The sequence below is a fragment of the Syngnathoides biaculeatus genome, chromosome 22 (genome assembly GCF_019802595.1).
Source record: "Syngnathoides biaculeatus isolate LvHL_M chromosome 22, ASM1980259v1, whole genome shotgun sequence".
Classification (NCBI taxonomy): domain Eukaryota; kingdom Metazoa; phylum Chordata; class Actinopteri; order Syngnathiformes; family Syngnathidae; genus Syngnathoides; species Syngnathoides biaculeatus.
In genome coordinates this window covers 5560020-5579616 of record NC_084661.1, presented here as the reverse complement: position 1 = coordinate 5579616, position 19597 = coordinate 5560020, and the positions used below count along the sequence as shown (strand labels likewise).

At 40.8% G+C, this 19597-nt stretch overlaps 1 protein-coding gene across 8 annotated transcripts in view; it reads left to right on the top strand.

The window, feature by feature from the left end:
- The window catches only part of ca10a (carbonic anhydrase Xa), a 148450-nt gene that overhangs the window by 59068 nt on the left and 69785 nt on the right, over window positions 1-19597 (top strand). For 6 of the 8 annotated variants that reach the window (XR_009793536.1, XR_009793538.1, XR_009793535.1 and 3 more), the window contains exons 4-6: window positions 4660-4802; window positions 7074-7259; window positions 12440-12505. Coding sequence is in view for 3 of the 8 variants with exons in the window: in XM_061809738.1 (XP_061665722.1) it covers window positions 4660-4802; window positions 7074-7259; window positions 12440-12505 (395 nt within the window). In the remaining 5 variants the exon portion in view is untranslated. The remainder of the gene's footprint in view (window positions 1-4659; window positions 4803-7073; window positions 7260-12439; window positions 12506-19597) is intronic. The other 2 variants (XR_009793539.1, XR_009793537.1) reach the window with 1 other exon arrangement.

Here is a 19597-nt window from a genome sequence, read left to right as displayed (position 1 = left end):
ATAAGTGTAACTTTTTCACAGTCATGAAAGGGAGGCTTAGTCAAAGTGCAGTGATAATGTATTTACCCCACTCCTGTTTTTTTTTTTTTTTTTGCATATCTATCACATACTAAGTTTTCAAATCATCAAACCAATTTAAATATCACTCGGAGACAACCTAAGGAAATACAAAATGCAGTTTTTAAATGTCAATTCCAATTTATTAAGACGGAAAAAAAATCTAAAAATTTCTGAACCTCTGTGAAAAAGTAAGGGGCAATAACCTAAAAATGGGTTCTGTCACGTTTGGCAGCAATAACTGAGATCAAGTGTTTGCTATTATTGGTGATAAGTCTTTCACATCATTCTGGAGGAATTTTGTCCCACTCTGCAGAATTTCAACTGTACTCTCCCTTTTAAATCCCAAAGTCACTGTGACTAACCAAAAATTTGGGAAAGGTGAGTTCAATTTCACAAGCCACACCCAAACCAGATTACCGCCATAGTTGTAGAATCAAGAAATCACTTAGATTCTGTTGTAGAATGTGAAGTCGACTACAAGATCTATAGAATCAATGGATCATCCCGATATCCAAAGAAATTTGAGAAGAAATTATGAAAAAAAGTGATAGAAATCCATCACTCTAGAAAAGATTACAAGCCATTTCAAAGGCTTTGGGGCTCCTGTCAACCACTGTCAGAGCCATTATCCACAAATGGAGAAAACTGACAGCAGTGGCAAACATTCCCAGGAGTGGACGATCAACTAAAATTACTCCAAGAGTGTGATGACGACTCATCAAGCAGGTCACAAAAGAACCTTGAACAAAATATGAAGACCTTTAGGCCTAACTAGCCTCAGTCAGTTCAGTGTTCATGACTCTACCCTAAGAAAGACACTGGACACAAATGGCATCCATGGGAGAGTTCCCAGGTAAAACCCCTGCTGTCAGCAAATAATACAAAGGCTAGTTTCACATTTGCCGAACAACATCTTCATGATCCTCAAAACTTTTGGAGAAACATTCTGTGGATTGACGAGTCAAAAGTGAAATGATTTGGAATGTGTCCAGCCAGTTACATCTGGTGTAAAAATGGCACACCATTTGATTAAAACGACATTATGCCAACAGTGAAGCATAGTGGTGGCAGTGTGATGGTTTGGGGCTCCTTTGTTGCGTCAGGATGAGGACAATTTTCTGTCATTGAAGGAAATATCAATTCTGACGTGTATATCAGAACATCCGGAAGGAGAATGTCCGGCCGTCAGTCTGTGCTTTCAAACTCAAGTACTCTTGGATCATTCAGGAGGACAATGATATGAAACACACGAGCAAATCCACCTCTGAATGGCTCAAAAAACAAAACTAAATAAACGTCAAGTCAAAGTCTGGATTTAAATCCAATTGAGTTGCTGTGGTGTGAAGTTAAACGGCAGTCCATGCGAGAAAACACTCAATTATAGTGTAATTGAAATAATTCTGCAAAGAAGAGTGGGACAAAATTCCTCCAGAGCGATGTGAAAGTCTCATCACCAATTATCGCAAACGCTTGTTTTCAGTTTTTGCAGCCAAGCATGACATTGCCCTTTATTAAGTTCAGGGGCAATTACTTTTTCATAGAGGTACAGAAAGGTTTGGATGTATTTGTGTCTTCATGAATTGTCATTTGAAAACTATTTTGTATTTCCTTGGGTTGTCCCTCAGTGATATTAAAATTGGTTTGATGATGTGAAACATTTGTTTGAGATAAATATACAAAAAAAAAAACAGAAAGTCATGAATACTTTTTCACAGCTCTTGTACTTAGACTGCTGACTGGAGATGGTGTTGATTCACAGGAAGTTAGTTTAGCATGCCTTGTAGCATTTCCCCTAGTTTGCAAGGAGGCCTTTTTTCCCTTGACAGGGGAAATCCAGTGCTTTGCATGAACAGCGTATCAATAGGTCATGTAATATGTACCCTATTTTGACAATCTGATGTTAAATCCTCTGTCATTTAATAGTGTTTTGAGAAGATTTTTATCGACAATTACGAATTTTCAGGGGCGCTGTCATTTTCGGGAGTCACATGATCTACGTGGGCATATGTGACGTGTACTGAGCCGTTCCAAAGCTGGATTACATGGGACACCATTATGCCCAGCGTTGATTTCTCGGATTTATCCTCATCTGATGAAGAAATTGCAGTATAGGTTGATCACAGGGTTCGCACGCGGCCCTAAAAGTCCCTAAAAACCCCTCAATTTTCGAAGGTGCATTTAGGGGCACCTAAAAGTCCTTAAAATCCGCGAAAACCGGTCAAGCCCCTAAAAAGGCCTTAAATTAAAAAAATATCAAAGGGAGGACCTCTACCGCCAAAATTCTCCCTAAAAAATAAATTAATCTTTTATGTAAAAAAAAAAATGGCGATCCGTCTGGCGTTAAAATCAGCCGGAAATTGTCAATGGAAGTCACCGTGTTGACAACTAGTCGCCATCTTGTTGATATTCCATTGTTTGTTTCCGTGAGTAGGCATTTCACTTCGTCTTCGTTACGACGTAGCGTAGTTCTTTCATCGATCCAACTTGTATCACAGGGAAGTGCATTTTTCAAGAAGCTTGGGTTGAAAGTAAGGAGTTTGGGAGCTGGGTTCGTCGAGATCCAAAAGATCGGCACATGTTTTACTGCCATCTGTGCAAGCAGAGCTACCAGCTAGGAAAGATGGGCGTCAAAGCGCTGGAGTCGCACCGGAAAAAAAGGAGACACGCTGATTTGACGAAGACTCATCTTCCGTTGGTATGAATCTTGTTTCTAAAATATAAAGATAGTGAAGCATCAACTTCAGGCAGTGGTACTAGCAGTGCATGCGCACCTACAGTTGTCCAGCCATCGACTTCAACTAGCCAGAAGGCTTTATGAACGTAGTTCAATACACGAAGACGGACTCGTTAAAGGCAGAGATCGTGTGGACTTTAAAAGTGATCTGCAGCCGTTACAGTTACAAATCTTGTGAAAATAATTCAAAAGTGTTTGCAGTCATGTTCCCAGACAGTGACATTGCTAAAAACTACCACTGTGGGGAAAGAAGGAAGACTTCGTACCTGGCTACATTTGGCATCGCTGCCCACTTTTCATCTCTACTGTCTCAAAGCCGAAAAAGCCAGAATAGAGACTGACATATCAACGCTTATTGAGAAGGCTGACAGGCTGTGTGAGGAGGCAGAAGAAAAGAGGAATCTGAGGTTTATCACCGAGGCCAATGCACTCAGAGGCAGAGCAAAGGACAAGAGAGCCATTTTGGCACCTCTGCAGCAACAAATAGAGGAGGCACTGGGTAGCCTCAAGGAGCTAGAATAGGGGTGCTGAAACAGACATCAGTAGAAGACATTTGTGTATATAGTTGCAATTGTAGTTAGAATCAGTTTTTCTGTATACTGTTATGTGAAGACGTTGACAATGGTCATATCAATGAGAACTACAACAAGGGGCGACAGGTGATCACTGCCACAGGTACTGAGATACTGGAACATTTGATGAACCAAGAACGGTTGATGGCACCATTGGGTGAGTCTTTTTTCCTTACTCTTGATTTCCCACGATGGCCCTAAATTTTTCGTGCCAGCCCTAAATTTTTTCCGTGTCGGCCCTAAATTTTTCGTGTCAGCCCCTAAGAATGCCCCTAAAAAGCCCTTAAATTTTTTTGGTCAGACTGGGTATGAACCCTGGATCAGGAAGACGGAGGAATACTTCCATACAGATTTCAACCTGTGGCTGTAATTATTGTTGAATAATCGGATGGTTCTTCGGGCGGAATGACGTGGAGTCTGACTACTTGGAGGCCTACGCGCGACATAAGTGCGTAAACAAAGGTCCCCAGGAGCTCCGGCCCAGCAGCCCCGGGTGGTTCTTCGGACGGGAATGACACGGAGTCTGATGAGCGAGCTCCGCGCGCCGAGCTCTCAGGTGGTGGCGGAGGCCTTTAGCCGAGCTTCGATGGTGGTGGAGGCCTTTCGCTTACCTTTGGGGTCTGGAGCTAACAGCCTCTGCTGCCTGGAACATCGGCTCGTGGCCGCCGCTGGAGCTCGCTCATCAGACACTGCGTCCTTCCCATCCGAAGAACAATCCGGGGCTGCTGGCCCGGAGCTCCTGGGGGCCTTTGTTTAAAAATCATTTCAAAACACGATTAAATGAGAGAAGATTTAACATCACATTGTCAAAATAGGGTACATATTACATGACCTATTGATACACTGTTCATGCAAAGCACTGGATTTCCCCTTTAACCAGCTCATAGTTCATTGATTTAAGAATCAGCTTTATTGGCCGAGTGTGTAACAACACACGAGAAATTTGTCTCTGGCAGTCAGTGCCACCCTGGTACAACATTCACAACAAACAAACTAACCCTACATGCATGACCTATCAATGTGTAGCATGCCACCTCTAATCGGTGATCTTGGTGTGTTGCAATAATTGACAAACAGGCGTTTGGTCAATCGAGAGAGCTGTCAAAATGAACAGTAAACCCTTTGGGGGAAAAAAGTTGACGATTGTTTTGTCCAGCCAGGGATTTTTGTCCAATTCCACGGTTTGCAAGGAATTCTGCAAAAAGACCCTCATTCAGAATCAGCTGAATGGGCCATGACACTTGATCTTTTGAATATTAACCTTTTTAACACAATTGCTAATTTGTATTGCAGTGCCATCTTTCTGGGGTTTGGTAAACTCAGCTTGGAACTTGTGCTCAGTGGGGAAGAGACAATCACCAGTCAACATTGAGACCAGCCACATGATCTTTGACCCTTATCTTACGTCAATGAAACTGAACACAGGTGGACAAAAGGTATGGATATATTTGCCACTGTTCACTGTTCTTTTTTATGAGTCATCTTATTTCCAAGCATATGTATTTATTGACCTTTTTGTTTCATCGTCACCTTAATCTCTGTTCTATGAGGTGAGAAGATGCCTGAAGAATGGAGGAAAACTGTGGTAGTTGCTACTTTTAAGAACAAAGGCGATTTGCAGAGCTGTGGGAACTATAGAAGAATTATTTGATCATTTTAACCCGTAGTTCATATCCGTCTGACAAAGAATCAGTTTTCTTTTCCTCCTTTCTGTTGGTTGAGCTACAACTACTTCACTCATCCGCATTGGTTTGATTTTGGACCCCCTGGGTTTATTCCACTGCTGTGGCAGAGACGTGCAGCTTTGATCACACGGCACGTGAGAAAAGGTATGGAGTTTGAGCACTTGTAGAGTTTTAGTCAAACCAATAATATGGGAGCACACCAACATACACCACCCGGCCAACACATTGCAGAAACTTTAACTGGCGTTCCCGTTTAGGAAACATTGACATTATGAATATATCCCTGTTGAAAGTAATTCAGGCCTTTCTGTACACTCTTTGTCGATATTTTTGATACCATGGGAAAAAAGGTAACAGAAATACTATTGGGAATCCGTTCTAATGAATCGCTTATGACATGCTTCGGCCACACTGCGTCTGCCATTTTAATTGGTAGCTTGGGGTGTTTAACAACAGTATCTAAGTAGGCGTGGGTTAGGCGGCCTGCGTGGATCTGTAAATTAGAAAGATGGAGGCATGCACTGGAAAGGAGAGGAATGAAGATTATCTGAAGTAAAACAGAATATATGTGTGTGAATAAGAGGGGTAGGTGGAATGGTGAGTCTTCAGGGAGACGAGATAGCAAGGGTGGACAACTTCAAATATTTGGAGTCAGCAATCCAGTGCAGTGGTAAGTTTGGTCAGGAATTGATGAAATGGGTTCAAGCAGGTTGGAACAGCTGGCAGAATGGGTAAGGTGTGTTATGTGACAGAAGAGTCTCTGCTAGGATGAAGGGCAAGATTTATAAAGCAGTGGTGAGCCCAGCCCATGCTGTACAGAATAGAGACAGTGGCACTGAAGAGACAGGAAGCTGAGCTGGAGTTGGCGGAAATGAAGACTTTGGTGCAGCTAGCGTGGGATCGATTCCCACTGAGTGATTGTGTTAATATGTGCCCTGCGACTAACTGGCGACCAGTTCAGGGTGTAGTCTGACTTTCGCCTGAAGTTAGCTGGATTAGGCTCCAGCACTCCTGAGACCCTTATGAGGATAAGAGGCTTGGAAAATTGATTACTTATTGGTATGCCTGTGACAGGCCCCTAACATTTGATAAATGCAGATGTTTTCTTTTTCAGCATATCCATTACAAATTTCAGTCACATGAACATATTTAGAACCCGATATTTTAACTCTATTAAATGGAGGTCCTGGTGTCTTTCGATTTGTCTGTCCATTGTTTTTGCTGTCATTGATGTTAACAGTCATGTCTTGTTTCCTGTTTTGGTGAGCTTTATCCTCGTGCAAGTTACTTTGATTCTTGATTTTCTTTGTCAATTTAATGTTTGGATTTTTCCATTATCCCCCTTACTCGCATTGGCACCGTGCCTCCCATATTCCCTGTGCTCGGATCCTCCATTTTGCCATCACTACAAACAATAATAACATCTGGTTGAATAACACTTGTTGACTTCATTTATTATCACCTTCTAAATGTTTCATGATGTTGGACAAAACTCTGGGCGTTGTGCTATAAAACATATTTTCATTTTGTCTCAACGGACTTAGCATTGAACAATGCTTTGTTTGACCGGCAATATTGCCAGTCACGTGATTTTGGTGACGTAGGTGCACGAGCTCTATATCCGAGTGAGAGGTGGCGTACACCCCTAACTGGTCGCCAGCCAATCACAGTGTACATATAAACAAACAATAATTTGCCCTCACATTTGCAGGCAATTTTGAGTCTTCCCTTTACATACCATGCATGTTTTTTCGATGTGGGAAGAAATTGGATTATCTGGAGAAAACCCATGCAGGAACAAGGAGAACATGAAAACTCCACAAAGGCAGGCCTCGAACCCTGGTCCACAGAACTGTGCAGGAGATGTGCCATGTGTCCCATTCTGAAAGAATATAATGAATAAAACTAAATTTGATTGCAATCAACAATTTCATTTAAAGTTGAAATTCAATTGAGCTTCAGTGTAACGTTATTCACTTTATTTCTTACTGGATATTTTTTCTTTTTCCTTATAATCATCAGATGAGGGGGACAATGTATAACACAGGTCGCCATGTTTCTGTGCGATTGGACAAGGAGCATCTGGTTAATATCTCTGGTGGGCCCATGATGTACAGCCATCGTCTGGAGGAGATTCGGCTTCACTTTGGTAGCGAAGACAATCAGGGTTCTGAACATCTGCTGAATGGACAGGCTTTCTCTGGAGAGGTGAGTGTAATCGGTATTTTTGTCGGCTTTCTGCAGAAGAAACTGGAAGAGGATGTCTGAAACAATGTTTATGTCAAGATAAACAGCAAGCCTTGGTGAGTTTCTGTGATATGTAAGTGCCAACTGGAACAAATCAAGAGGCTAAAATAAGACCAAATAATTAAATACCACAGAAAAATGCTTCTTCTAAAACAGAGAATAGGATACCTCCTGAAATACAGTGGTAATAACTCTACCAGAGGTCATTGTGAAATGTAAATTTTTCGTAAATTGAAGTGCTTTTCACAAGTAAATAGCCTAAACCATTCCAAGTCTCCCCGATTCCCCTGCCGAAAAATAAGCATTCATATTACATAATGTAAAGAATAATAAAAATTCATTTCAGTTACAAATCATTCATTTATCTTTGGCGTTGGGTGACTATACAAAGAGAGGGGTGAGTGACAAGCAAAAGGCATCATGAAGGATGGAGGAAGAGGCAAATGTTTGACAGCTGAGTGAAAACATACGTACGAATGTACACATGCACACAACTTAATTCCACTAAAGCTTCTTGGGGCCCATGGTGAATAACGATGAATAAACTTGCAAAAAGCAGGAATAAAAAAACTCAAAATTACCGATGTGCACTAGTGTGTGATTAGGTGACGCTCAAGTGTCCAAGGGAAACGAAAATCATCATCGATAAAGATTGACGTCCCTCCTAGCCACTGGGATGCCAGGAAGATGTTGGGGCGATAGCAACGAGAGAGGAGGTCTATCGCGCCACACAAACCAAGATACAGGATGTTTATATTCGGTATAATTTGAGGCCTGCAAATCCAGTGCACATTTTTTCATTTCCAACAAGGTTCATCTGCAGCCTGCCAAGCTCCTAGTCGATGACAGCTGTTTTGCGCATGTCACTATTGTCTTGGAGATTGTCTGAGAAACCCGATGTCTATGTTCAAATATTCCATGTGCCCAGCTTCAGGGCAGCAAACTTCTTTGCCTTTGTCTTTTTGTTGGTTTTCATATTGCTTAGTGAACAGATGATACACTTGTCGGTTTTCACCCTAACCCCCACGCACTCACTGAGGTTAATGTGGTAAGGCAGCAGCTTACTGGCTGGGGGCTGCCAATCTTGAGGCAGGCGCGATGGCCTCTCCTACCATCAGAACCAACCCTTGGTGTCCAACTCTATGCCATGCAAGAAGAGGACTTATTACCAGTAGACTGCTGCTTCCTGTGTTTGGTCGACAGGATACAGAGAAGATGTGTGCAAGTACCTGAATAGAAGTGTATGGAGAATAGACTGTTACCCATGCTGTAGGTCTCCCCTCTCCACATCGCAAGAATCCATCCATCCATTTTCTAAGCTGCTTATCCTCACAAGGGTCGCGGGGAGTGCTGTAGCATATCCCAGCTGTTAATGGACAGGAGACAGGATACACCCTAAACTGGTTGTCAACCAATCGCAGGGCAAATGGAGACAGACAACAGTCACACTCACAATCACACCGAGGGGCAATTTAGAGTGTCCAATTAATGTTGCATGTTTTTGTGACGTGGGAGGAAACTGGAGTGCCCAGAGAAAACCCACGCAGACATGAGGAGAACATGTAAACTCCACCCAGGCGGGCCGGGATTGAACCCAGGTCCTCACAACTGTGAGGCCAATGCCATACAGCTGCGCCACCGTGCTTCCAGAATGACCTATTTGAAAGGCATCTTGGTTCCTGCGCCGTCGCAGAAGTTGCCAGAACAGGCTGAGTACAATGTCGAACTGCCTGAAGGACTCTGGCTCTGGATTTACTGTCAGAGATTACTCCCTTAGCTATCCCCTCTGCCTAGATTCCTGCATGCAGTAGAGCTATTTGCCTATAGCTGGGGGTTTGGTTCATAAAGCACCAGGGATTAGCCACACACCAGTGGGTCTGCATTTCACACGTCTGATGGCCAAATCTTCTCCAAGTTCTTACCAATTCTGTCTTTGTCCATGATGTATTCTCTTGAGGTACATCACACCACCTTTGCCACCTGAGCCTAGCTATAAAATTGGAATATTGTGGCACTGATTGAGTAAATTATAGCATATATATATATATATATATATATATATATATATATATGAGTAGCGAGTAGCCCCACACCCAGTGAATGAACCCTAAGGCTGTGTGCCTACGGACACATGCAAGTGAATTCACAACATTTTAGATGCAAAAACACTGACAGAAATGTCTGATCATTGCTGTCTCCGCAATGTGAAAATGAAGAATCAATCAATCAGGGACAGAAACGGGACCAGGGGTCCAACAGAAGGCAACCCTGTCGACAGGACACGGCCCCCGCTGAGGGACTCAATGTGGTCTGCCGGCCCCTCCGAGGTGCCCTGAAAACTGCCTACCAGCTGGTGGCCACTAGGGACAAAGTGCTACCCACATGTCAAAAATATGCATTAATTGGTGACTCTAAATTGGCCTGAGGTGTGATTGTGAGTGTGGATGGTTGTTTGTTTCATATGGCCTGCGATTGGCTGGCAATCACTTCAGAGTGTACCCCAACTCCTGCCCATACATACAGTAGCTGGGATAGGCTCCAGCATTCACATGGCCCTTGTGAAGATAAGGGGCTCAGAAAATGAATGGATGGATGATAATAGCTAAATAAGTATCATAAATAATCCAACAACAACAACCGTGACAACAAAGAATAATGTCAAAAATCTATTTTCACACTTGGGAAAGTATTCTTGGTCTTGTCAGAAGGCACACTAACCAGGCAAAATTCGAGTCCAGATTTGCCTGTGAAGGAAAGGTGACCGGTTACCTAAAAATACATGAATATATAGATTATTTTCATTATTTTTTTCTAATTCAATTCACCCAACTCCCAACCAAACCCGTGTTGAGTTTGCATATTCTCCCTGTGCCTTCGTGGGTTTTCTTCGTTCACTCCGGTTTCCTCCCACATCCCAAATACATGCATTAATTCGAGACTTTGAAATTGGACCTTCAGTGAAGAAAATAAGTATGTGAACACACTGCCATATTGCAAGTTCTCCCACTTGGAAATCAAGGAGGGGTCTGAAATTTTCAACGTAGGTGCATGTCCACTGTGAGAAAGATAATCTAAAAAGAAACACCCAGAAATCACAACGCATGATTTTTTAAATGATTTATTTGTATGATACAGCTAAAAATAAGTATTTCAACACCTATCAGCTAGAATTCTGACCTTCAAAGACCTGTTGGTCTGCCTTTAAAAATCTCCACTCCATGTATTATCCTGAATCAGACGCACCTGTGTGAGGTCGTTAGCTGCATAAAGACACCTGTCCACCTCATATAATCAGTAAGACTCAAACTTGTCACATGGCCAAGACCAAAGAAGTGTCCTGGAAAGGGCTACGGAGAAATTGCCAAGCAGCTTGGTGAAAAAAGGTCCACTGTTGGAGCGATCATTAGAAAATGGAAGAAGCTAAACATGACCGTCAATCTCAATCGGAGTGGAGACCCATGCAAGATACCACCTCGTCGGGTTTCAATGATCCATAGAAAGGTGAGGAATCAGCCCAGGACTACAGGACTTGGTAAATGACCTGGAAAGACCTGGGACCACCGTTTCCAACTTGACTCTTGGTAATACACTAAGACGTCATGGTTTGAAATCATGTAGGCACGGAAGGTTCCCCTGCTTAAACCAGCACATGTCAAGGCCCATCTTAGGTTTGACCATTTTGATGTTTGTGGTCAGATGAGACCAAAATGGAACTTTTTGGTCTTAGTTCCACTAACCGTGTTTGGAGGAAGACAAAAGATGAGTTCCATCCCAAGAATACCATCCCCACTGTGAAGCATTGGGGTGGTAGCATCATGCTTTGGGGGTGTTTTTCTGCAGATGGGACAGGACAACTGAATTCTTTTAAGGAGACGATGACAACCTCTTTCACTCAGTCAGAGCATTGTCTTTTAACATGACAATGACCCGAAGCACACAGCCAGGAAAAGCAAGGAGTGGCTCTGTAAGAAGCATATCAAGGTTCTGGCATGGCCTCGCCAGTCTCCAGACCTAAACCCAATAGAAAATCTTTGGAGGGAGCTGAAACTCTATGTTTTTCAGCGACAGCTCAGAAATCTGTTTGAGCTAGTGAAGGCCTGTATGTAGGACTGGGCCAAAATCCCTCCTGCAGTCTGTGCAAACCTGGTGAACAACTGCAGGAAACATTTGACCTCTGTAATTGCAAACATAGGCTACTGTCCCAAATATTAACATTGATTTTCTCAGGTGTTCAAATACTTAATTGCAGTTGTATCACACAAATAAATCGTTAAAAAAATCATACATTGTGATTTCGGGATTTTTGCTTTGAGATTATCTCTCTCACGGTGGACATGCACCTACGATGAAAATTTCAGACCCCTCCATGATTTCTAAGAGGGAGTACTTGCAATATAGCAGGGTGTTCCAATGCTGATTTTCATCACTGTAGGTGTTGTTGTGAGTGTAGCACCAGTTCAGGGTGTAAGCTGCCTCCTGCCCGATGACAACTGGGATAGGCATCAGCACTCCCATGACCTTCAGACTCAGAAAATGGATTGATGGTTTTCTTAGCAATGGTTAATGCGACAAGAAATTATTGTATGTATTTATTAGGATTGGTGATTAATCTTGAATCATCAGCTATACACAATCTAGGGGTAAGTCGAATCCTGAATTTCAAAATATGAGAAGTGTTGTATTGAGTAAAATCTACTTTATGGAGTACTTTAGATTTTATGAGCTGTAGATTTTTATTTTTTGTCATTCTAAATATATTGTTACATATCTGTATCCAGTAGTTTTGGTGATCAAACATGGAAAGATCTTTCCATTTGGTGATTGGTATTGATTTGCTATATAAAACTAATTTATAAACTCTTCAAATATATCTTTTACTTTGCAGGAGAAGCTTTGCTATTTGTCTGAAAAATTCTGGCAGTTCGAAAGTGCTTTCTTTTCTATTCTTTTTTTTATTTATGCTTTTAAATTATTGTTTTGAAGAAAAGTTTCTGGCTGTTATTTAGATTTCTTGGAACAGTTCATCACGTATCCTAAAAACATTATTGTTAAATTTTAGTTCTCGGTGGTCAATTCCATGTTTTTCCCAGTTGCTAAAATGAAGGGTTACATTATTAATTTTGAAATCTGGATTATGACAGATTGGGGAGCACCTACTGGGAGCTAATTTAGATCCTGAAGATTGGAAACTTTGCCACTGCATTAAGGTAAATGTGATAATTGAATTCTTAAAGCTTTTATGGAATTTAAGACTAGTGGAAATAAATGGGAGTTTAATGTTGTTGCAGTCTAATTGTTTCATTCTAGCCAAGAATCGCACTCCTTATTGTGATGCAACCTTTTGATGAGAAATTGTACTTGGATAGTAAAATAATCGTGTTTAAAGTTGGAAGCATTTAGGACTGCCTTATCTTTGCTTTTCTGAAGACTGGGTAGGCTGATTCTATTTTTCTCATTTTTTTAATAAAAATGTATTACGGCTGAGTGTAAGATTTTAAACCATTTAATTGTGGTTTTAACTGGAATTATTTAAAATAATTTATTTGAGGCATGATTTTATTTTTTTGTAGGTATTCTTTCCATTAATGATATACTGTAGGTAAGTAATTCCTAAAAAGTTGAAATTTCCAATAAGAGTACGGTAATCTGGGATTTGATCTGCAGGGTTCCATGGGTTTTCTGTTATTGGGAGAATCATTGATTTTGCCCATTTAATAGAGTAGTCTGATATTTGTGAAACTGTCTTAATAAGGCTGAATACTGCCTGAAGAGAATGCGTCGGTTCCTCTAAATCTGTGGTGTCAAACTCATTTTTGTCAAGGGCCACATCATAGTTATGGTTTCCCTCAAAGGGCTGCTATGACTGTGAATCAATAAAAAATCTTTAATCACCTAATCATATTCACCCATAAAATTTATGAACTACTGTTGGAATCTGAAATCAAGAGTAATGGTTTTTCAATGATTGTAGATATTTGGTAACACAAATATAAAATTTTTGATATGACAATTTGAAATTTTGGTATAGATTTTAAAAAGAATCATAAATGCATAATTAACACAAATTTTGTCTTTGTGGGCCTCATAAAATTGCATGTGCAGTGAGAGTGGAACTGAGCAGCAAAGCAGAGCGAAAGGAGTGAAGGTTCATGCTGGGGGCATGCTTGATTCCATTTGTTGTTTATATAAGTGGAAGCAGAAGGTTGAAAAAAGATAGTATACACTTCATAACAGCAACCAATTAAAACAAATACTTATTAAGAATAGCCAGGAAGTGACATTGGTGTCCCAAAAGAGTTGATCGTCGACATACAGTCAAGCTTGTCATGACAAACCATGCTCGTTTGCCTTTGTCTCGGAAATTCTTCATTAATCAAAGTTTTAGGCCTATTTGATTTCCTCGGGGAACTAGTCGTTCATTCCAAACGAAGTTCCTATAAGGTCCCGACCTTTGGATTTTAAAAACAGTTTCTGCTAATGGTGTTCAAAATTTGCGATGGTAGAATTCCTGAACGAGGGCCTCCTAATCGGTGGACTTGTTGAAAAGTAATATTGACGACTTGATTGAATACCCAGCGTAATTTCTTTCAAAAGTTTAGATTCCAATGTGAGAGTTTGTAATTGCGCAGAACTGTTTGATCATTGCTGTATTATTCAATTTTAACTTCTTCAATTGTCGTCTTCTTTTCTTTTGGAGTTGTCCCATTGGGGTCGCCACACCGCGTCATCTTTTTCCATCCATCCAATCCAATCTCCTGCATCTTCTTCTCTCAACCACAACAGCCTTCCCAATATCCATCAACCTTCTCTTTGGTCTTCCTCTCGCTCTTTTGCCTGGCAGCTCCATCCTCAGCACCCTTCTAGCAATATACTCACTCTCTCGCCTCTGGACATGTCCAAACCATCAAAGTCTGCTCTCTCGAACCTTGTCTCCAAAACATCCAACTATGGCTGTCCCTCTAATAAGCTCATTTTCTAATGGTATCCAACTTGCTCACTCCTCAAGAGAATCTCAATATCTACATCTCTGCTACCTCCAGGTCTGCTTCCTGTTGTCTTTTTAGTGCCACCATCTCAAATCTGTACATCATGGCTGGGCTTCACCACTGTTTTAAAAACTTTGCCGTTCACCCTAGCAGAGACTTCTGTCACATTACACACCGGACACCTTCCACCAGCTGTTCCAACCTGCTTGGACCCATTTCTTCACTTCCGTACCACACTCACAATTGCTCTGGATTATTGACCGCGAATATTTAAAGTTATGCACCCTTAGTATCTCTTCTCATTCACGCACATATGTTCTGTTTTATTTCGGCTAATCTTTATTCCTCTCCTATCCAGTGCATGCCTCCATCTTTCTAATTGTTCCTCCACCTGCTTCCTGCTTTCACTGCAAATCACAATGTGATCTACGAACATCATGGTCCAAGGGGGTTCCAGTCTAACCTCGTTACCACATCAAACAGGAATGGACTCAGGCTTGATCCCTGTTGCAGTCCCACCTCCACCTTAATTTCTTCTGTCATACCTACGGCATACCTCACCACTGTTCTGCTGCCCTCGTACATCTCTTGTACTATTCTAACATATTTCTCCGTGTCAGGTTTATCACTGCTGGAATAATATGAAAATTAAACAGACTTTGTCATGAGGAGAACGGGATTGGCTGACCAGTTACAATCTTCAACCTTGCTCTGAATGAGCCTCTGCGTTCTGTCTCTCTTTATTGCTTCTCTCAGGTTACAAGGTCACTAGGTCACAGCAAATGGGGTGGTATTAAAAACAGATTGCAACGCAAGCACAAGTCTCCTTTGAAGTAACAGCAGTGTGTTGGTCCTTTTGCTAGAGTCAGCAGGAGCATCTCATTCCATGCATTGTTTATGGTTTGTCCTGGCCCATTTCCTCGAGTCAGCAGGGTGTATCACCTTCCAAGATGGGGCTGGGTCATACATCCCACTCACAAAGAGAATTTTACAATAATTTGTCTGGATTTGTACAAATGCATGATAAATGTATTTACAATGATTCTAGCATTTCCCTCCTGTTTATTATGTATTTGCACAAATTCTCTATCATCTAGGAATTTCTTCTAATGATTTTCAGTTACAAAATTATTTTTTATGAAAACAAATACACATTCATTCAGAGAAAAATGATATTACTCAATCTGGATTTAGAAACAAATCAGATAAATCTGATGGAAAATTGTCATCACCTTCATTGTCATTGGCATTCTTCATCAATGAAGAATACATCTCCACCACTTTTTTCCTTCATGGGTGAGATAGCAGTGTTAATAAGTTTCACAATGAATGCTAGCAGACAATGAAGACATCCGTACAAGGTCAAAATTGCGGCAAAAACGCCGGCTGAAACCAAAATTGAGGCCACCAGGGCTTTGTATTTTCCAAAGGCATTCATCTAGGATTACCATATGGAAGGAGAAGGGTACTTGGTAGTTACCTCTGCGGCACTGAGGCTATTTTTGCCTTCACAAAGAAGCAAAGTGAGGTGTGGGTTACCGAAAGTATAGGCTCAGAGGTAGAAGCCCCAACATAGATTCACTTCTTCATAAGAAGGGGGGTTTCAAGGGTACTTTGGTGTTCAAAATGATTTGGAGCCCTTTGCTTGTTTTGTATAACTGTAAAGTCTGTTGCTGATGACTCGCAAATTTAGATGTGCCCCAAAATGGCATCCATTCGTCATTTTCATCAGCCACCAAAGTCTCCCTTCAAAGTATTTTTCAAATCATTTATCAAATACCATTTATTTTGTGTATAAATACTGTGTCTTGTTCCATCATCTGTCAGACCTGACGATGTGACAACTGTAGTACTAATTGAGTTTACCGGTACAAACACTTGTAATCCAAATCTAAAAATTGGTTCACATACAAAAGAACGCAACTGTGGCGCATTTCATTTTTGGAGTGTCAAAGGTTTTTCAGCGTAGGACAACATTCCGACTCCCCAGAGATGTCCCATAAGCAGAAGAAATGTTATGATTGTGACCACGCCACAGCCTAAATTTGGGACCTAACCATTTTAGGGTAGGCATTACATCTAGGTGTCTCGAAAGGTTTGGCATCTTTAAATTTCTTCACTGGCCTTCAGCTGTTATCAAATACTATAACTCTGCACCCAGATTTTAGTCAGTCTTTTGCTTACCGGCCCAATCTGATCCTAGGCTGAAATGACCTTTTTATAATGTGTCAAATAACTAATAATTAAAGCTGTTGGCATTGTCAATAACACTTGTAATGGACTTTCCCACTTTGGACAGCGGCAATGTTCCTTCTTCACACTTATCAACAGCACCTAGTCTCCGAGCTCCACGAATTGAGCCTCCTCCTGAGAACCAGGAGGATCCTCACCACTTGGTGCTACTTTTTGTCCTTGTTTTTCTAACATTTTTCTCATATAGTCAGCTAAATTCAAATCTTCATGAGTTTCCCATTGGTTCTTAAATTGAGGTAGTTTGTAAAACCTTCTAAACGATGCTTCTTTGGTGTGTTAGCCCTGAAGTGCTTGTAATGTACAATTAAACTAAATATAAACATTATCCATAGTCTGTTTCCTCGAAACACTTTTTAATCTGCTTGCAGATGATAAGCACAATTATGTTTTTTTAAAATCAATATCAGAATCATAATCAGCTTTATTGGCCAAGTGTGTAAAAATACACAGGAATTTTTCTCCAGCAGTCGATGCTGTCCTTGTACGACATTCAGAACAAAGAACAACAAAGTAATGAGAACAAAGAACAAGAGACATTTCTGTATATCGGAACTATTCCTTACAAGAGTCACAAATGTGCAAGATCTAAAGTTAACTTAGAAAAGATAAGTGTGTCAACGTCCCACATTGAGTTAAGCTTGTACAGAGTGCCTTAACCCGTTCATGGTTCCTGTTATAGACAAGGGCAATGACAATTGTGCAAAGGGATGAGTTTAAAGTGACGACTAGTGCGATTATCTACAAAATATATTACAAATACTAATACTGATTGGACAAGCAAGATGTGAGTGTGTGTCCCAACAATGGTACCAGGCAGAAAATAGTAGGTTCGCTGATTATGAATTTAATGACTTAATTGCCAGAGGGGAAAAAAACTGTTCGGATGCCTGCTGGTTTGGCCACCAGTTTGCATAAATGCAGCTGTACCGCTTTCTCGACAGAAGGTGCTAGAAGAGCTGGTGGCCAGGATCCTCTACTATAGTTTTTCCTTCTGCGGTGAGGTTGTCCTAAATATTTTGTTTTGTTCTTTACACATTTATAGTTTATTTTCACTTACCTTGTGCCCTTCTTCAACCAGATGTTTTAATCATGCTACTGCATCTTTTATCATGTTTCTATGTCAAAAGATGCCAGCAATGCATCATCTACATAAAGTAGAATTTGACTTCCTTCTGGTGGTTGAAATTTAGCTACACAAGCACTTGTGTCTTGGGAATAAATGGTTGGACTTTTATAGTAACCTTGTCGCAATCTGGTGAAAGTGGATCTCTTGTCATCTAAACGTAAATATGCAAACCAAAACTGACTATCCTTATCTATGGGTATTGAAAATAATGCATTGCTAATGTCTACTTCAGTAAAGACTGTAGCATCTGGCCTGATAATGCATTGCTGATGTCTACTTCAGTAAAGACTGTAGCATCTGGCCTGAGTGTATCTGACAAAGTGTAAGGGATGGGCACACATGGAGCCCTTCGAAACACAGCATTATTTACCACTTGTAAGTCATGCACCGTGGGCCATCCTACAGATGTGGTGCTTTCTTAACTTGGAATATTGGATTGTTGCATGGAGAGTCATCACATTCTACTATTACTCCAGCAGCAATCAAGTCTTTAATGACTGGTTTAATGCCTTTGTATGCATTCTGTTTCCATGGATATTGTCTCACACATGATCTGTATTCAATTTTCGGTCCGATTTGTACTGCTAAGTTTCCTTTTATTAACTCAACCTCTGTAGGTCCTTTAGACCACGACTTCTCTGGCACTTCCTTCAACAAATCTTCCTCCTTTTCAGTGAGTATTAGGTCTCATTTTTGCCGAGAATGCATCTTGGTAGAGACCCTCCTGTCCTTCATCTTGATAAAAGGTATCTGTAGACCTCTGTTTCTTTTTTAATATTTGTTATAATTTTTTCTTTTTGTGTGGAGGATGTGATTTACATACCCCTCCAAGGCACCTGCAGACAGGCCAATACAGTAATCCCTCGTTTTTTGCATTTATTTTTTCTTTTTTGCTTCATATGTCCTTGTGGTCTTGTTGGGGATGCCGCATTATACCCTATCAATGCGGTTTCCCACTACAGTACTGTACTATTGTATGCTGGCGATTTTTTTTTTTTTTTTTTTTTTTTTTTGCCTCATTGGTCCGTGTCGTCTTGCTGGGGATGCCGCATTATACCCTAGCAATGCAGATTCCCGGTAAAGTACTGTACTAATGTATGATTATTTATTTATTTTTTTTGTATTTTGGGTTCATTGGTCCATGTCATCACGCCGGAGATGGTGCATTAGTGCTTAGCGATGCAGCTTTTTTTTTTTTTAGGGTCAGATGCACTGAAATCCACAATTCACTGAATCCGCAATAGGTGATCCACGAAGTAGAGAGGGATTGCTGTATAATATTTGCTAACCCAGCTGTCCATCGCATATTTTGGACCAGCATAGAGCGCATTCTTCAACTGCTGTTGAAATGGCCCATTTGCATCTTTAGCTTCCTGCCACCGCTGTTCGTCTTGAATACTGTTGTCATTCTCACTCTGTATTCTTCAGAAGGCTCATTATCCTTTTGTTTTACTCTTATTTCATTTGCTCCATGTCTAAAATGCTGGGTTACTCTCTGAATTTTCAAATTTTCGATATCATGGACATTTATTGATTTATATGGCTTTGTGTGACAACCTTTTAACATCATCCATATTTCAAAGTCCTATGTCCTATACACTAAAATAGGCAAGTTTGGCGCCATTTCAAGTCATGCAAATGAAGAGTTTGTTTTCAAAACGAGACATAGGCAGTTTTTTTCAGATTTACGAAACTCGCGCCAAAATTATCCATTCGGAGCTGGATAATTTTGGCGCGAGTTTCGTAAATCTGAAAAAAATGCCTATGTCTCGTTTTGAAAACAAACTCTTCAAATGCATGATAAATGTATTTACAATAATCATAACACTCTGCCACACCAGACTTATCCATGCAGTTCCGCAGTTCCTCTCTTGGTACTCTGTCATCGGCTTTCTCTAGATCCACAAAGAGACAATGGACTGTAGCTGCTTTTG